Here is a 16064-nt window from a genome sequence, read left to right on the forward strand (position 1 = left end):
TGTGCTCGTTGTTCAGATTGTTTCTTGCAGCTGGGATTTCACAGTCTCTCTCTGCTAGTGCATGTGCATCTGCCTTGCGTAAAATATGTGAAGATGCATCTGCAATAATGTTTGAGCCTTCCAATTTGGAGATATTAATCTGGATTGGAGAGGTGAGTTATCATGCTTTTCAAGGTTGCTCGTATTGCTTACTATTTTTTTTTTTGTTTGTGTGTGTGTGCAGATGAAATGGTGTTGCAATATTTATTAGGATGATATATTAGATAAAGTTGTCAACAACTACATACGAAGTATTAATTTTTGGAAAAATACTTTGTTCTCTATTGAATCACTAGAATCTGTCTTTCAAAGAAAATATCACTAGATCTTGACTTTTGCTATTCATATACTTCCTCCATTCCAATATATGTGACACTTTTCTTTTTGGCACACACATTAAGGAGTTGTGAGATACATTGACAAAAGACCACAATACCCATACCTACCTACCCCACTCCTTGGCCCTTCATCTACTAAAAACCAGTCAGCCACCTCAACCTCACCCCGCCTTCATATACTCCATTGCCACGGGAGACACCACTACCCGCCACCTTCGTTGCTACCTTCTTACTCACCACAAGACCTTTCTCATCTCTGGAAACTTACTACTACAAAACCAAAGAGATCATCCAGATTCTTCATTGCCGCCTTCTACATCTCCACCGTCGAAAACTTTGTTGTATAATATTATCAGCCCCACAAGATGGTGCATCCCCTTTTCATCTGAAAAAGTCTAGATTAACTTCAATGTATCAACATTATCTTTTATTCTTAAAATTTTCAGTTGGTTGAATTGCAACAATTCAGATCCATTTAATAGTAGGATATGAATTAATAATTAGAGTCAAATTCATAGAATTATCCTGACCTAGTAGGAACCAGGGGGTAATATAGCGAAAAATTAGTTTGGTGGTTTTCTTGAGCAGAATCTGTTGCTAGAAAATGACATAATTCATCTTGCATTCTTGCTGGTTGCAAAGTTATGGACATATTGCTGGAAACCTTGCCTATATGATTATGTTACATTCTTTTTTTGAGGTGCACTGTATCTTTTTGAGTTTCCTAATCCACCGTATAGTTTTTGTTCACAATTTTCCAATATGCGATTGCATCAGGGTCTGGAAAAGCAGCATTTACCACTAGAAGATGAGGAAGAAGTTGTTGGTGCTATTGCTCTTGTTGTTGGCTTTCTTCCTAGTAATGAGCTGAAGAACAACGTGTTGACTAGATTACTTTCTTCTTGCTATGATGTCATTGGGAAACTTGTAAGCTTCATATTCCTCATCTATCTATAATGAGTTGCAAAGTAGTTTATAATGAGTTGAGTCTTGCATTGTCTCTGTATGATATACTACCTCTTTATACAATGTATATATAAGTCTTAAAGTTCCACTCAATAAACTTATGATAAAAAACCTTAAAATGGAACAACCTTAATGCATTTTCCTAAAGACATTGTTTTGCAGAAAAACAACCCCGTACTACAAATGATTACTTTTTATTATTGGCCTGTAAAATAAGTAGTAACATTAAATATTTTAATCATAGGGTTCTTGGACTATTACTCTTGCAGTTTATATAGTAGGTCACATGTTAATACCGTGGATTAAAAAAATTGAGCTAATAAGCATATATGTATTCCCTTTGCACCTTTTAGTTAAGATAGGTAAAAAATGATATTCTCTTGGTGTTGGTTTTTTTTTTTTTTTTTTTAAATTTTTTTTTTAATTTTTTAATTAATTTATAAGGATGTTAGATGAGAGAAATAATAATGAAGGTAAGAGTGGGGACCATGGGGAAAGAGAAATAATCTAATACTTCTTATGTGTTTTTTATTTGCAACACTTCTCCTTTCATGGTTGTCGATGCATAATTTTAAGGAAATTTTAGAAAATAACACCACAAAAATCACAGAATTTTGATTATAACACTATAAAATTTTAAACTTTTATTATAACACCACCAAAAATCCCATAAATTAGATTTTACCACCTACTAACGGATTTTTGGATGGAATCCGTTAGTGGGACCACTAGGGACACGTGTCAATCAGGTATTAGTTTAAAAAAAAAATAAAAAAAGAAAAAAGAAAACAACACTAACTCAGCCACTAGCCTACAACCGGCTGCCCAATCCTAGCCGCTGAACGCCAATCCTCAACCGCCGGCACCCTATGTCCCACCATAACCAGTGAAATCAAGCTAACCACCACCCTCATAACCCGGCAACAACCGTCCCAATCCTATCAACCATCGCGAAAACGAAATCCACTGCAAAATTCGCCTCCAAGAAATTGATTTGGTTCTGGGTACGGGTTTAAGTATGGGTGTGGGTTGGGGTTTCGGCGGTTTGGCGACGATTTTGAGTAGGGAAGAGGAGTTCGGCGACAGTGGTGGGTGTGATGTTGTTTCGGCTGGTTTAGGTTAGGGTTACGGTGGTTCGGCGACGGTGTAGGCTGGGGTTTGGCTGGTTTAGGTTGGGGTTATGGTGGTTCGGTGAAGGTGTGGGTTGGGGTTTCGGCTGGTTTAGGTTGGGGGTAGTTCTGGTTTCGGAGCTTCAGCGTCGATTTCGGCGGTTCAGGGGTGTGTATGGCTGACGGCAGTGGGACCGGCGCCGGTGGTGGAGGTGGTGGCTGGGTTAGCATTTTAGTGTTTTCCTTTTTTTTTAATTTCTCTTTTTTTTTTTGTTTTTGTTTTTTTAATCCAATATGTGATTGACACGTGTACAGTGTGGAACCCACTTAACGGTTTTTTTGGACGGCAAAGTTAAGTGGTGGTGAAACCAAATTTTTGGTTTTTTTAATGGTGTTATAATAAGAGTTTTTTTTTTTTGGTGGTGTTATAATCAAAATCGTGACTTTTTTGTGGTGTTATTTTCTATAATTTCCTAATTTTAAGGAAATTTTGATTTTTAACACCACAAAAAAAAAAAAAAAAAAAAAAAAAAAAAAAATTGGATGTTAACACTATAAAAAATAAAAGTTTATTTTAAGACCACCAAAATTTTTAAAAAATTGGCTTTTACCACCACTTAACTGATTCATGGATGGAACCCGTTAGTGGGCCCAACAATGCCTACGTGACAGCATATTATGTTTTCATTCTTAATTACTATCATTTATATGTATGCAAAAACTGAGTGGGGAAAAATTTTCAGGTTAATGATGAGAAGCATGGATTGAGGCACAACCCAGCTGCTTATACACAAATCTTGAATTCTGCCTCCAGGGGATTGCATAGGTTTGTCCTTGTCATTTAGGATTAAAGTGCCATGTTGAATGGAAATATTTTAAAGTTTAGACACAAACTAGTTATTAGGTTTCTGGGCCATTGAGGTTTTGTATTATTATTGAAGAGTGTGAGCTGAAACTTGCTCTTTCCATCTATCATATATATTAATCATCACAGGTTATTTCCCTTTTTCCCTCCTTTTTGTTGGGATGGTTTTGAAATCCACCTCTTTGGGGTGTTGAGGCCGGGGGGGGGGGGGGGGGGTTATGAGTAGCCTTTTTCTCCTCTTGTTTGTAAAAGGATCAGTGGTTCCTGTTTATTGGACTTTTCCTATTTGAATGGATTTGAGGGAAGAAAATAAGCTCACAGTATTGCTTTTGACCTAGTTCTTCAATGACAAGAATCACACAAGTGAGATTCTAATATGAATCCTTACAACATAAGTCTGAAGATCTCAATGTATGCTACCTTGTCCAATACTCCAAATTATAGATTGAAAGTGTGTCTTGGTGCTTGGAGCAAGCCTCATTGCCTCAAGCAACCCTCCACACGTTGAGGACAATGTTGCTCACCCGAGGCATACAGGAGGCACATATTCAACTTAATAAACATCTTTGTCCCCAGTCCTATATGTTTCAACTGTCCTTAGAAGATAACATAACATGCAACTATGTAAAAGTGTGCCTCATGTGCATGATGCACACACCTTTGCTCGTGTCTTGGCACCAGCAAGGCAAAATTATTTTGTCAGTTATAGTGCCATGATCCATTTGAAATTAAAATTCTAATTAATTATAAGTAGGTTTTTTATTAAGTATTTCGTTTTACCTGATGAGCAGGATAGATAAGATTAGAAGCATTTAACAAGTTCCTTTAAAGATGGATTCATTAGGATTTATGTGACTTCTTGGGTAAATCATACGAGGATAGATCTCTGTGTTTGTTCGGGAAAGGTAGATGTAGCTGTCAGCTTTTAGTTTTTTGAGTAGTTATTAACTGTTGGGGTATTGGTTTTCTGTCAACTAGTGGCTGTTAATGGCTAGCTGTCCAAGTAGCCATTGAAGGTATTAGTTTTATTTGTAGAAATAGTGTTTGGAATTCAAAAAAGAGACAAATGTGACTCGCATATTATTTAGCTGTTTGTTAATATTATTGACAATTTTTATTTCCACAAGAACCAAGAAAAGATGAATAAAAGAATAGTATGGGAATCTTACATTATAAACGATTAAAAGGAGCAAACTCACAGGAGCTAAAACCTTCTATTCATATTGAATCTTCAAAGCAGCAAATTAGAGAAGATTTGAGATACGGAGGAACCACAGATCAATCCCATTTGTAACTTTACCTAATTTATTTTCTAAAAGACAGAATTTTCCGTTTTATGCCAAGAACCGTGAAAGAGAGAGAATTTTGCAGAAGCCTGCAGCGTGTTCTTGGAAGAAGAAAATTGATTTATAATTTGGGTAGAATTTTGAAGGATTTTGGGAGTGCTACCCCAGACTATGAACATTGAAGTTTAGATTGTTTGTCAAACACTTTCTATACTGCTAGAAGATACGTCAAACAATACAGTACTAAACACTGCTATTTCTCATCTATTAGAATTTTGACATGGTCAAAACTCTAAATAGATACTACTAGCAAACATGGCCTGTCGATAGAATACGGAATGACCATAGGTGTTCTTATTGTTGTTAAATATCTAAGATATTAATTACTGGTTACATGATTAGTCAGATATAGATCTCATTATTGTGTTGAGTAGTTTTGGTATAAATAGGTGAACTTTAATGTGTATCCTATTTATTGCTATACGGAGTGATATGTGCTCCCTACTCCTTATTTTTATTTACCGTTCTTTAGCCTGTGCATTATTGACATGTCTTACTTTGACCATATTTTCCTATTAATGTATCAAAATAAATGTTATTTTGTGATATGCATTGGAATTGTCTCAATCTATAATTTCAAATTTTCAACTTTTTATAACTTTTACTTTTAGGCAATAAAGATACTAATGGTCAATACTAAACATGATTTTTAAAATGAAAAGAAAAAAAAAATCAAGGGAGTAACAAACATGCCTTTTGTCTTTTAGTATAAATGGTTTATGCTTAGTTTTAAAATATTTCATGTAATACATAGTTGATTGATTAATAAAATTCTTCTACATGTTTGTGCATAGAGAGTGCATTGTGTTTTAGGATAATTCTTAGGCAGGGGTGCAACACTACAACCATTTAAATGCTTTTGCTCCTCTCTTTATTGTTTGTTGATTGCACATCATTGTCCTTTTTTTTCTATTCTTGTGGGTGAGAAGGAAGAGTGGCAAAATCGATTAATGAGGTTTTGGTCCAAGTTTTATCTTCAGTTTTGAATTATTGAAGTTAAAATGAAGATAATTGTTGTGATGGTGGTAACTTTTCTTGGAATTTTCATTTGTGGGACTAACTTTAATCCTAGAATCTATTTCCTTGCAACTCTCATGAAAGGGGAGTGGAGGTATATTGTTGGTGGTTAATTTTGTATTTGGATTGAAATGCTGGGATTTCTGAGATTTGGAATCTTCTGCCGTTACTTTATGGGATTGAGTGGTTTATTTGGCTTTCCTTTGGGCTCATTCTCATGTGGGGCTCTCTTACGTGTCCTTTTTTGATATACTGCATGATTCAAATCCTTTTTCTCTTGCCTTATGGATTCTAGTCCCCCACTCTGTATCATCTCTCATGTTCGAAAAAAAAAAAATGATTCTTCTAAAAAGCTTTTCCACATGATAGCAAAAGCTTGATTTATAACTTTCTTCATTAAACATTGATTATTTGAAATTGTAAATTTTGCAAAAAATCACCTTTTATGAGTGATTTTTTGCAAGAAACCACCTTATAATTTTTTTTTTTTTTTTTTTTTTTTTTTTTTTTTTTTTGGCAATAACACACCTTAATCAAATTTTTTTTTTTTTTTTTTTTTTTTTTGCAATGCCACACCTTTGACTGGAAAAGAGGGTTTGAACTTGTTTCCCGGCGTTGCCCGATCACGTGTGAGGCACGTGACCTCTTAAAACCACTTTGCCACCCACCAGAACGCCACCACAGAGAATGGTTTGGTGGTGGTGGGGTGAGTAAGGCGGTTTCGGTGGCGTTCTGGTGGTTGGCGTAGTTGGAGAGTGGTTTAAGAGGTCATGTGCCTCGCACGTGGTCAGGTCAACGCTGGAAAACAGGGTCGTTTTCCGGCCAAAGTTGTGTCATTGCAAAAAAAAAAAGAAAAATTTGATTAAGGTGTGTCATTGCAAAAAAAAAATTGATTAATGTATGTCATTGCAAAAAAAATTTATAAAGTGGTTTCTTGCAAAAAAAAATCTTATAAAAGGTGGTTTTTTGCAAAATTTCCTTTGAAATTTAAAGTTAATGGCTAGATACAGACTATGGAGTGAAGACTTTTGAGTTATATAGTGAAGAATAAGGAAACCTTAAAGTTTACTACACATATTCAGAGATGAAGTGGTTAATAACTTGCAATGGAAACTTTGAATGATTCTATGTGGTACCTATATGTCACGTACCTTCCTTGTGACATGACATGAACATCCTCACTTGGCTTAATCATAGAGTTTTCTATCATCATCAAACTCGTCATTTTTTATCATTAATATTAATGTTATCTCTCCAGCCTTTTTAATCCTGGTTTGTTTTAAAAAGGCCTTGTGCAAATTTACCTTGTTACTTTCTGCAATGCTGCATTCCTCTAATATGTGCTATTCAAACAGGATTGGAACACTGCTTAGTCATCTGGCTGCACCACTTTCTGCTGGCTCTACTGCAGATGATCCACTTCTTGTAATGTTAAGCATATTTTGGCCAATGATTGAGAAACTATTTAAATCAGAATACATGGAAAATGGCAGCTTGTCAGCAGCTGCTTGCCGAGCACTTTCCCAAGCTATTCATTCATCAGGTAATTGTCTTATTAAGGAACTTCCCATGTTTCCCCCACCACATAGTGGGGAAAAGGGCAGCTTTTTAATTTAAAAGTGAGACACACCTGTTGTCTAAAGTCGCTCTTTCTTTCTTTTGCCAGGCGAACATTTTACGGCGCTGTTGCCCACAGTTTTAGACTGCTTATCTACAAACTTCATCTCTTTCCAGAATCATGAATGTTATATCAGAACAGGTATTCAATATCAAATATGTTTGTTTGTGTATGGCTTGTTTAGAATTGGGAAGTATCCGTGAGCAGTCTACAACAGTGTAACAATTGCTGCATCTAATTGGATCATTGTATTATTGTAAAAGAGAGTTATGTGAGTAGGTCAAACTTCCATTTTGTTTTGACTAATGCTTTTAGTGGCTTGATTTGATAGTTTGATTAAAGTTTATTTAAAACTATGTGTCATAATCCAGTTTGAAAAATTAAATTTTGATGTGTAATGCAGGCTGTTTGTACTTTCAACTTTTAAGTCACCCAAATAATATCTACTCTTATTTACAAACCATAAGTGGGTACACAATTGTAATCTGTCCTTTATCTTTCGTCAACCTAAGACATGGGAAATTGGTAATGGAGTTTATCTGTTCCTGTTTGAGCATCATTGTGTTACACAGACTTGTTTGCAAGTGTCAAACATGGGAAATGTTAATGTAAAATGGAGTTGAGGACGCACTTCATGAAATGCATTTTTTTTCCCCTATGGTGAACTTATGAAGTATGAATGTCCATGTAATTGTTTGAGTTTCAAGTATCATGGATACTAGTGGTTGATGATGAATTTGAATATCAAAAGAGCTCAGCATTAATTGCTCGGCAAGCAGGAATGTGAATAGGTATGATTCTTAAAATTAATTTAGAATATAGTACTCTGTACAAGACTGTTGCTATTAAAAACAACAAATTATAACCCACATTGCCATCAAAAAGTATTCGCGGTCTCCTTGTTTAGTATAAACTTATTGCAAGCTTGGGGTTACTGGGTTATATTTATAAACGCCCTCCATAGTTTTTATGAAACACTTATGGGCTACCTCATTTCCGTATGTGATGACTGTAATCATTATGGACTATGATAAATAATTTCAGCAGTGTCTTATGGATAATGGCGAACTTGAGCTTTTTTCAGTTGCTACTTCTGTTTCTGATGCTTAATGTTTAACCAAGGGGTGTCATCATATTCAAAAGGAGTGATAAGGATTAATATTGCATGCCTTCCGGCAATCACAAAGCTATTTATCCATAATATCCAGACATGTCAAAAGTCACTAAGATTCCATTATATGACTGCAGCTGTACAAAAGCCCTAATAAACTGAACTTGAAGTCTTGGCAAGGCTACTGGTTTCTTTATCTCCACATGCACCGTTAAACTGCTAATGTACCATGTTCTGAAACCGAGCCAGTCTTTCGTCATCCTTCTTTTCCAAGCTACAAGACATCCTTCACAAAACAGGGCTGGACTCAACTCATCCGAAACAAAGCTAAAGATATGAGCCAAAGAGAAAGAACTCAAGTGCAGAAGATTAAAACATGATTAACCGACTCATAATCATTAAGACAGAAACACTTACAAAAATTCCTTCTTTTAAGATTATCATATGCTCAGATCTTTTATTTGGGCAAAAAAGTTTTGGGTGGGGAGAGGGTGGGGGGGGGGGGGGGGGTTGGGAGGGTTGTAGGAGGAACTTGTGTCATCCAAAATTCCAAATATCAATAGCAAAGAAGAATGGGATATTTTTTATTAGGGACATTTTAAAAGGTCATAGTAGAATAGGGAGTCATTCCTTTTTTTCGCCGTACCATGTTGCATCCCCCCCTGTAAATAGACCCTTTTCAACAGGAAGACATCTCCATCATTAGAAAGTCTCCAAAAGAAACATCGCAAAGCTTCTGAATACTATTCTGCTCTAAAACTTATGAATTAGTAGCCTTCTTAAGGTAGGTAAAATATGATAATCGAGCTTTTAGAAATTGATCCCCATGCCAAATGTCAGGCCAAAACAAAGGCCCCTCCTCAATTGGATTTTCTTATGCTTACATTATGAGAAGAAGAGATCTTGCTTCACTAAAGAGGTATATCAGTATATGCACTGCATTTGAGCTTCATGATGTTCATTCTCAATGCTTCACTTTAAATCACAACCCTCCAAACCTGTTTCCTCCTAAAAACTTTGTTCTACTTTAGATGGTCATAATGCCAAGCCCTTCAACATGCTTGAGGCAACACAAATCTTACTACTTCACCCAATGAAATTCTTTATCCAGTTCATCGTGAACCTGTAGGAAGTCATACTCAACATTTTCGTGTTTTGTAGCCACACTGGCCATCAAAGTGAACCAAACATGTAGTAATGTGCTTCTGCTGTACATAGAGATACAAGTGCTGTTTATCGTCTACTTTGCTTTAGGAGGCAGCTGGTGTTTCCTCCCCTTTTTTTTTAGACACAATTGAAGCTTTCTTCATCTGAAAGTGACCTTTTGCCAATGATGAAAGCTGTTAAAATTCCGTGCTTCAATTTCAAGTTAATATATGTTCTGAGTTGCCCCTTGATTCCTCTATCTTGAAGTTCTGTATTATATCTTCCAGCTTCCATCATAGTTGAAGAATTTGGTCATAGGGAGGAATATGGATCTCTATTCATCTGCACACTTGAGAGATTCACCAATGCAGCATCAGTCACTGCACTTAATTCGTCTTACATATGTGATCAGGAGCCCGATCTGGTGGAGGCCTTTGTTAGTTTCACATCTAGTTTTGTTCGTGTATCTCCTAAGGTACAGTCTTCTCCTCTCTCTCTCTCTCTCTCATGTCATTTCTTATTATTTGTTTTTTCTAACAAAAATAATCTAGACAATAATGTTAATGTTATTAAATTTTATATATTCTGCAGAAGGTATTGGCAGCATCTGGTTCCTTACTAGAAGCATCCCTACAAAAAGCAGCAATATGTTGCACAGCCATGCATCGTGGTGCTGCTCTTGCTGCTATGTCGTACATGTCATGTGAGTTAAATTTTGCTGTAACTTTGCCCAAGATTTTGTTACTATTATTGTGTTACTGCATATAAAAAGTTTGTGTTATTGTAACTTTTTTTTATCACCTCTGTTCTGTAGAGAATGTGTAATTCAAATTAAAAATTTTATGGAGTTTAGGCTATTACATAGTTGTGTAGCGCATTCTGATTGGGTCTAGTAATTGGATTTTAGCCATGTTAAATCACTTTGTCCATGTGGAATGAATTCAAGTTTGGGGCACTTCGGGTTTAATTGGGTCGTTCCTGGGTGAGGTCAATTTTTACAGCTCTAAAATTATGTTATATACTTATACTTCCAGTTTATGCCATAATGGCCCATAGCGTAGACTGACCTGCATGTACTTTGTGATGCCTACTTATTGTTGAATCTTTTGAATCTATTGTGCAAGAATTTATTGAAATAGGAATTATCTCCCTAAAGTAACTATTCGTTATAGCGTATATTTTATCTTTGGCACCCTTACTGAGCTCATCTTTATTTCATTTTCATTGCATTTGCTTTTATATATATTTTTCTAATTTGTTCTATTATGTACCCTTTCCCATGGTATGACAGGCTTATTGGAGGCTTCTTTGACCTCATTGTTAGAATCTATGACAAATATGTCTGAAGAAGCTTTCAGTGGTGTGGCCATTCAAGTTATATCCAATAGTGGTGAAGGAATTGTCTCAAATGTGTTGTACGCTTTGCTTGGGACCTCTGCAATGTCAAGGGTAAGAGACTGATTGATATAAGATTGGTAAATCATGTTAACCTTTGATGTAGTTTTAAGGTAAGAATTGCTGGGGTGTGGTTGTTTAGGAACATAAAAGTTGTTTTTATTAAAAAAATTTAGGTGCTAGGTTCATAATTTCGAAACTGGGTATATTTTGGTTGTTTATGCATCTCTTAAAGTAATAGAAAATACTTCAGAAGTAATGTAGGATTTTTGAGGAGGATGAGTTTTGTTCTCCTGATAATAGACTAGCATATTCATCCAAGGGAATTAGCCTGATTTTGTAGATCATGTTAAATTGTCCGGTAACTAAGAGTATCATATCTCAGATAATTCCTCTCCCATGCCATAATGACTCCCTAAAAGGAAATAAAGAAAAATAAAGGGTTTAAGATGAAAAAGTCAAGATTAACATGTAAATTTCTTTTCATATATTGCATGTTTTACAACTTATTGCATCATAATCAAAGGTTAGTAATCCGTTTCATTTTTGGTACAGGTTCACAAATCTGCAACAATTTTACAACAATTAGCTGCAGTTTGTTGTTTAAGTGAGAGAACATCTTTGTCATCAATCCTTTGTTGGGAAACCTTGCATGGATGGCTTCATTCAGCGGTAACTTTTCCCGTTATGCTCTCACATTATCTTGCTTGGGCTGCATACAGAGCGCTCTTTTTTTTTTTTATTTATTTTTTCCCTTTTTGTTCTCCAAATTAAATTAACATTAACATTAAACTGACCTCTTGTACCATTACCCAGAAGCTTTTAAATTTCTTATGACTGTAATGAGGCTTTTATGTTAAATGAATGAGGAGTCTTAGTAGCAGTCTTACCTATATTATTCCATTGAGGATGTTTTATCCTTACCCTATGAGAGGTTTATTTAGAATGAAAAACAATAATCCAAATTATAACCATTCTTCCCGTATTAATCCCAATTATAGGTTTTTATACTATTATCTAAACTATAGGGGACAGCTTCCCAAAATAATCCCTGGTGATTGTGACCAATAACCTATTGAGCCAATTATTATTATTTTTTTTTTAATTGCATCTCTTTTTATATTTCCCTACCTCTCTCGTCCTCTCCAGCCTAGCCAAGCTCCTCCCATGCCACCACCTTAGCCACCATAACCCGACCCCAACCACCACTGCCATCATGAGCACCAGTTACCTGCCACCATAACCCAACCCCTAGCACTAAAATTGGCCTATAAGCCCCATTACTAGCCACCAAATATAACAGAACTTAACAGAATAAAGCACAAGACATGAGATGGATAAAGAGTATCTTGATAACTTTTTTTGTGTGGGTTACTAAAAACAATGAGTTATATTATTGTCCAATATCTTCTAAACAATTTCACCTTTTAATTAATGGTAACTAATCGACTAACTAGTTATTGGCCCGGGCGATGCCTTGGATCACTATAAATTTGTAAGTTTGATCCAAATTAAATTTTAAAGGTTAGTGTTCAACAATACCTATAAGTGAAATAAAAATATAATTATAAATTTAAGATTAATGGGTGCTAGGCTTTTATTCATTTAACTTTACATAATAAAATTAAACTTATGTAAATATTACTGACTTTGTATAATTGCATTGAATCTAGAAAATTAGAATCTAAGGAATCAATTACCATTAGTGTGTGATTAATGTCTTACAAATTAAATTGTAGATTATTGTGCAATTACATAGGAGTTACATTGTATGGGAAAATTAAAACAAAGTTACACATATGAAGAGTTTAGGGTGATAAGTGATGACACATAGCGCTCATATGGCGCTAAATAATATTGAAGAAATGCGGACACATGAGTTTTAATAATATTATAGATTGGTAATTAATAGGTAATTTATTTTCGTCTTTGTACTCTTCCACCTCATTAAGCCATTCCACCTCCTTCCACGACCACCATAACAAGGCCTTGTTTGGAAAAATCTAGTTGAAGAGGTGGATGTTATTTGTGGTATTAGTTGTTAGTTGTGTGAGTAATTATTAATTGTCAACATGCTATTAGGTATGAAGAATTGAAGATAGATAATAAAGTACGGTTTTTTGGTAAAGTAGCTGTCAACTGAGTTATCTCCACAGAGACATTTTTTTCCTAAAGATGTAGAAAAAAAAAAAAAATACTAACAGCTACCTTTAATTTTCAAACGCTAATAATTTTGGCTTTTGATAAAAGTTACCCTCACCGCTACATTGCCAAAACCCTCAAATTTTAATTGTAGTGAATTGGCATGATCAAATCACTGATTTCAAACTACCAAAAGCACCTAAAAGCTGATCAAAAGCTATTGCCAAACGCCTAAAATACTGTCCATCCCTATCTTAGTTAACCATACCCTCACAATGCCACTGATGTATGCCTCAGTCGGGCACCACCTCACCAACTCCCCGTCAATGCAACCTCAAGTCCACAAACTGCGAACACCCTCTCGTTCTTTAATTCTCATCATCCCTCCCCAACTTTTTTTACTAACCTCTACTACAAGTCTACCCTCAACCACCCACTGAACCATCTCAATCTTACTGCCGGTCAAATTCTAGCACTGTCACCTGATATCTGCTAAGTTGTTACCACCCACTGAACCATCTCAATCTTCTTCTCTCTCATTTTTTGCCTATACGACTCTAATACACCCCAAAGTTTGATTTCAATTCCCTTCTGAATTTCTGGGGTCTAAATGACCAAGTGTCATAATCCAAAATGCACATGACAACATCTCCATACTTTTAAGGTCCCTATACTTCCTTCTCTATCCTACCCTCATGTACCTACATTCATAAATATTCACAATATAATGCCATGTCACACGAATGTTGCTTCATACAACTAAAACAACTTCAATGGAGGAAAATAGATAGCTAGACCTCATAATTACCAAATTGAACAACTCATCAAATTTTGGATGACTACATATAAATCTCCGCTCTAATATTTTACAATTGAAGCATACATTGGAATTGTATCATATTGTTACTATAAAAAGTAATCAGTTACATCATCATTACTTTTGGGGATTTGTATTCAGTGAGGAGATGCGGGAAGGATGGGGAAAGATAGGGAGCTGGGTAGGAGGAGATAGGATAATATATTATGTATGCTTTTAATTTTTTTTTCGTAAAGCTGGTTGGTCAATATGAAGAGAGGACACTACACGTTTTACCTGCTGTACTGGTCACCTAAAGGTTAAGGATCAATTTGAGAAGGTACGGACTGACTATTGGATTATTCATTATTTTTTAAAAGGTGGGAATGGTTTGTGTCCAGGAAAAGTTTGGATTATCATAATGATTTTCCATATAGAACTTATATTAGAACTTCTTGTATCTTGAAACTAGTCAAGAGTATGGAGAATGGTTTAAATCTCTAATGTACGACATGGAGATTAAATGACATGGAATTAACAGACAGCTGAAAACAAAAACTTTATTTCATTTAGATCACCAGTAAAATTGGGGGCTAAATAATTCATTTGTACCATTTCTAGTAATTGAAATATCTTTTACATGAAAATATTTCAAATAAAGTGGGTCAATTGATTACCCAGATTTTCAAGTTGAGTTATAAAGTAGAGATATATTGTTCCAGTAAGAAAAATTCTGACATATTTTAGAAAGCATGCAGATTGATATTGCTGCTCATCTAGAAGAACTAGAACACGCTTTTTTATTGGATTATTTCTTCATACATATTGGATGTGAATGTCTTTGTAACCGCTTTTAGTCACCAGGTTCATGGGATGCCTGCTGAGTACTTGAAGCAAGGTGAAGCGGATACTTTAGTCCCAAATTGGCTGAAGGCCCTATCAGCTGCAGCCTCTGATTATCTAGAAAGTAAAACATGCAATGGAATAAAGACAGATTATGGGCATGGCCATATGCAAGGTAAAGGTGGAAGGGTACTGAAACGTTTGGTACGTGAATTTGCAGATAGTCATCGTAATCTACCAAATTTTACTTGAGATGGCCGGTGATGTTGCCAACTAAACTTGGGTCTGTGAAGCCTGGATTATTGCACCAAGACTGACCCTTCCTTATAATGGTGATACTAGTGCTTCAGAAAGCTGTCATATCTTCAACGCAAAATGAAGCAGTGATCCATGTATATTTCTTCCTTCAGAATTCCAATCATTGTACAGCATTATTTCCCCGATTTTTGTATTCTTTGGGGGTTCAGCAGCCAAATTTTGATCCTACATAATTCAACATCAATTTCCCTCGGTTAACATCGTGTAATTTTGGGTCTTAGGTAAGGATGCATACATGAAACCACCCCGAGCCCCTATCGTTGGAGCTTTGAGAGGTGAGTTGTGAGATTGTATAAACTAGTGGAAGTACTCAAGTACTGTCCACAAATGAAGCACTTACCAATGTAATGAGGGCATTTTTTTTTTTTTGGATGTTCTGAGAGAGCATTCCAATGGAGAATTGTGATATAAAGTATAAACGGTATGTTTATTTATATTTTTGTAAAAGAAAAAATAAAAAAAGGTGGGGCAAGGCCTCAAATCTATATAATAAATCTAGAGTCAACATTTCACACAATCCTCCAAAATCCCTCTCATATTCTATGCAAATTATTATTATTTTTTTTTTTTTAATTTTTAAGGAAAAAAACTATCCATCATACTATCCCACTAACTTTTCCATTTTTTTTTTTCCCAAAGGACTCTATTTTTTTATTTTATTTTATTTATTTATTTATTTTGAAACAAGGGGACTCGATTATTTAATACGAGTAATTTGTATGAGTATTTTCTTTCACAAATTATATATCCTTGTATTAGTACGGGCATATAATATGTTTTAGTAAAATAATGATCAAGTCCTTTCAAATAAATTCTAGTAAAGCCACTCTTACTATCTTACATGATTATACCAAGTTCCACAGGGTGATAAAAGATTTAATCACTCTAATTGCTTGGCCAACACCTTTAGCAAGACGTTCTTGATGAAGTAGTGCAAAAATTCAACAATCCAATCTTTATTGGGCCTAAGAATCTGAGATCTCTGTAAAATTTATTCATACGAATACATTCACTA

General features: G+C 35.2%; 1 protein-coding gene across 1 annotated transcript in view; it reads left to right on the forward strand.

The window, feature by feature from the left end:
- Positions 1 to 15830, forward strand: part of LOC145562448 (transportin MOS14-like) — a 33490-nt gene extending 17660 nt beyond the window's left edge. Inside the window, exons 15-24 of the mRNA XM_081622733.1 lie at positions 17 to 152; positions 1155 to 1304; positions 3196 to 3278; positions 7036 to 7223; positions 7347 to 7439; positions 9843 to 10030; positions 10147 to 10258; positions 10847 to 11004; positions 11506 to 11622; positions 14753 to 15830. Coding sequence (XP_081478859.1) covers positions 17 to 152; positions 1155 to 1304; positions 3196 to 3278; positions 7036 to 7223; positions 7347 to 7439; positions 9843 to 10030; positions 10147 to 10258; positions 10847 to 11004; positions 11506 to 11622; positions 14753 to 14983 — 1456 coding nt within the window. The 3' untranslated portion in view covers positions 14984 to 15830. The remainder of the gene's footprint in view (positions 1 to 16; positions 153 to 1154; positions 1305 to 3195; positions 3279 to 7035; positions 7224 to 7346; positions 7440 to 9842; positions 10031 to 10146; positions 10259 to 10846; positions 11005 to 11505; positions 11623 to 14752) is intronic.
- The last annotated feature ends 234 nt before the right edge of the window (positions 15831 to 16064 follow it).

Source organism: Chenopodium album, chromosome 10 (assembly GCF_948465745.1).
Source record: "Chenopodium album chromosome 10, dcCheAlbu1.1, whole genome shotgun sequence".
Classification (NCBI taxonomy): domain Eukaryota; kingdom Viridiplantae; phylum Streptophyta; class Magnoliopsida; order Caryophyllales; family Amaranthaceae; genus Chenopodium; species Chenopodium album.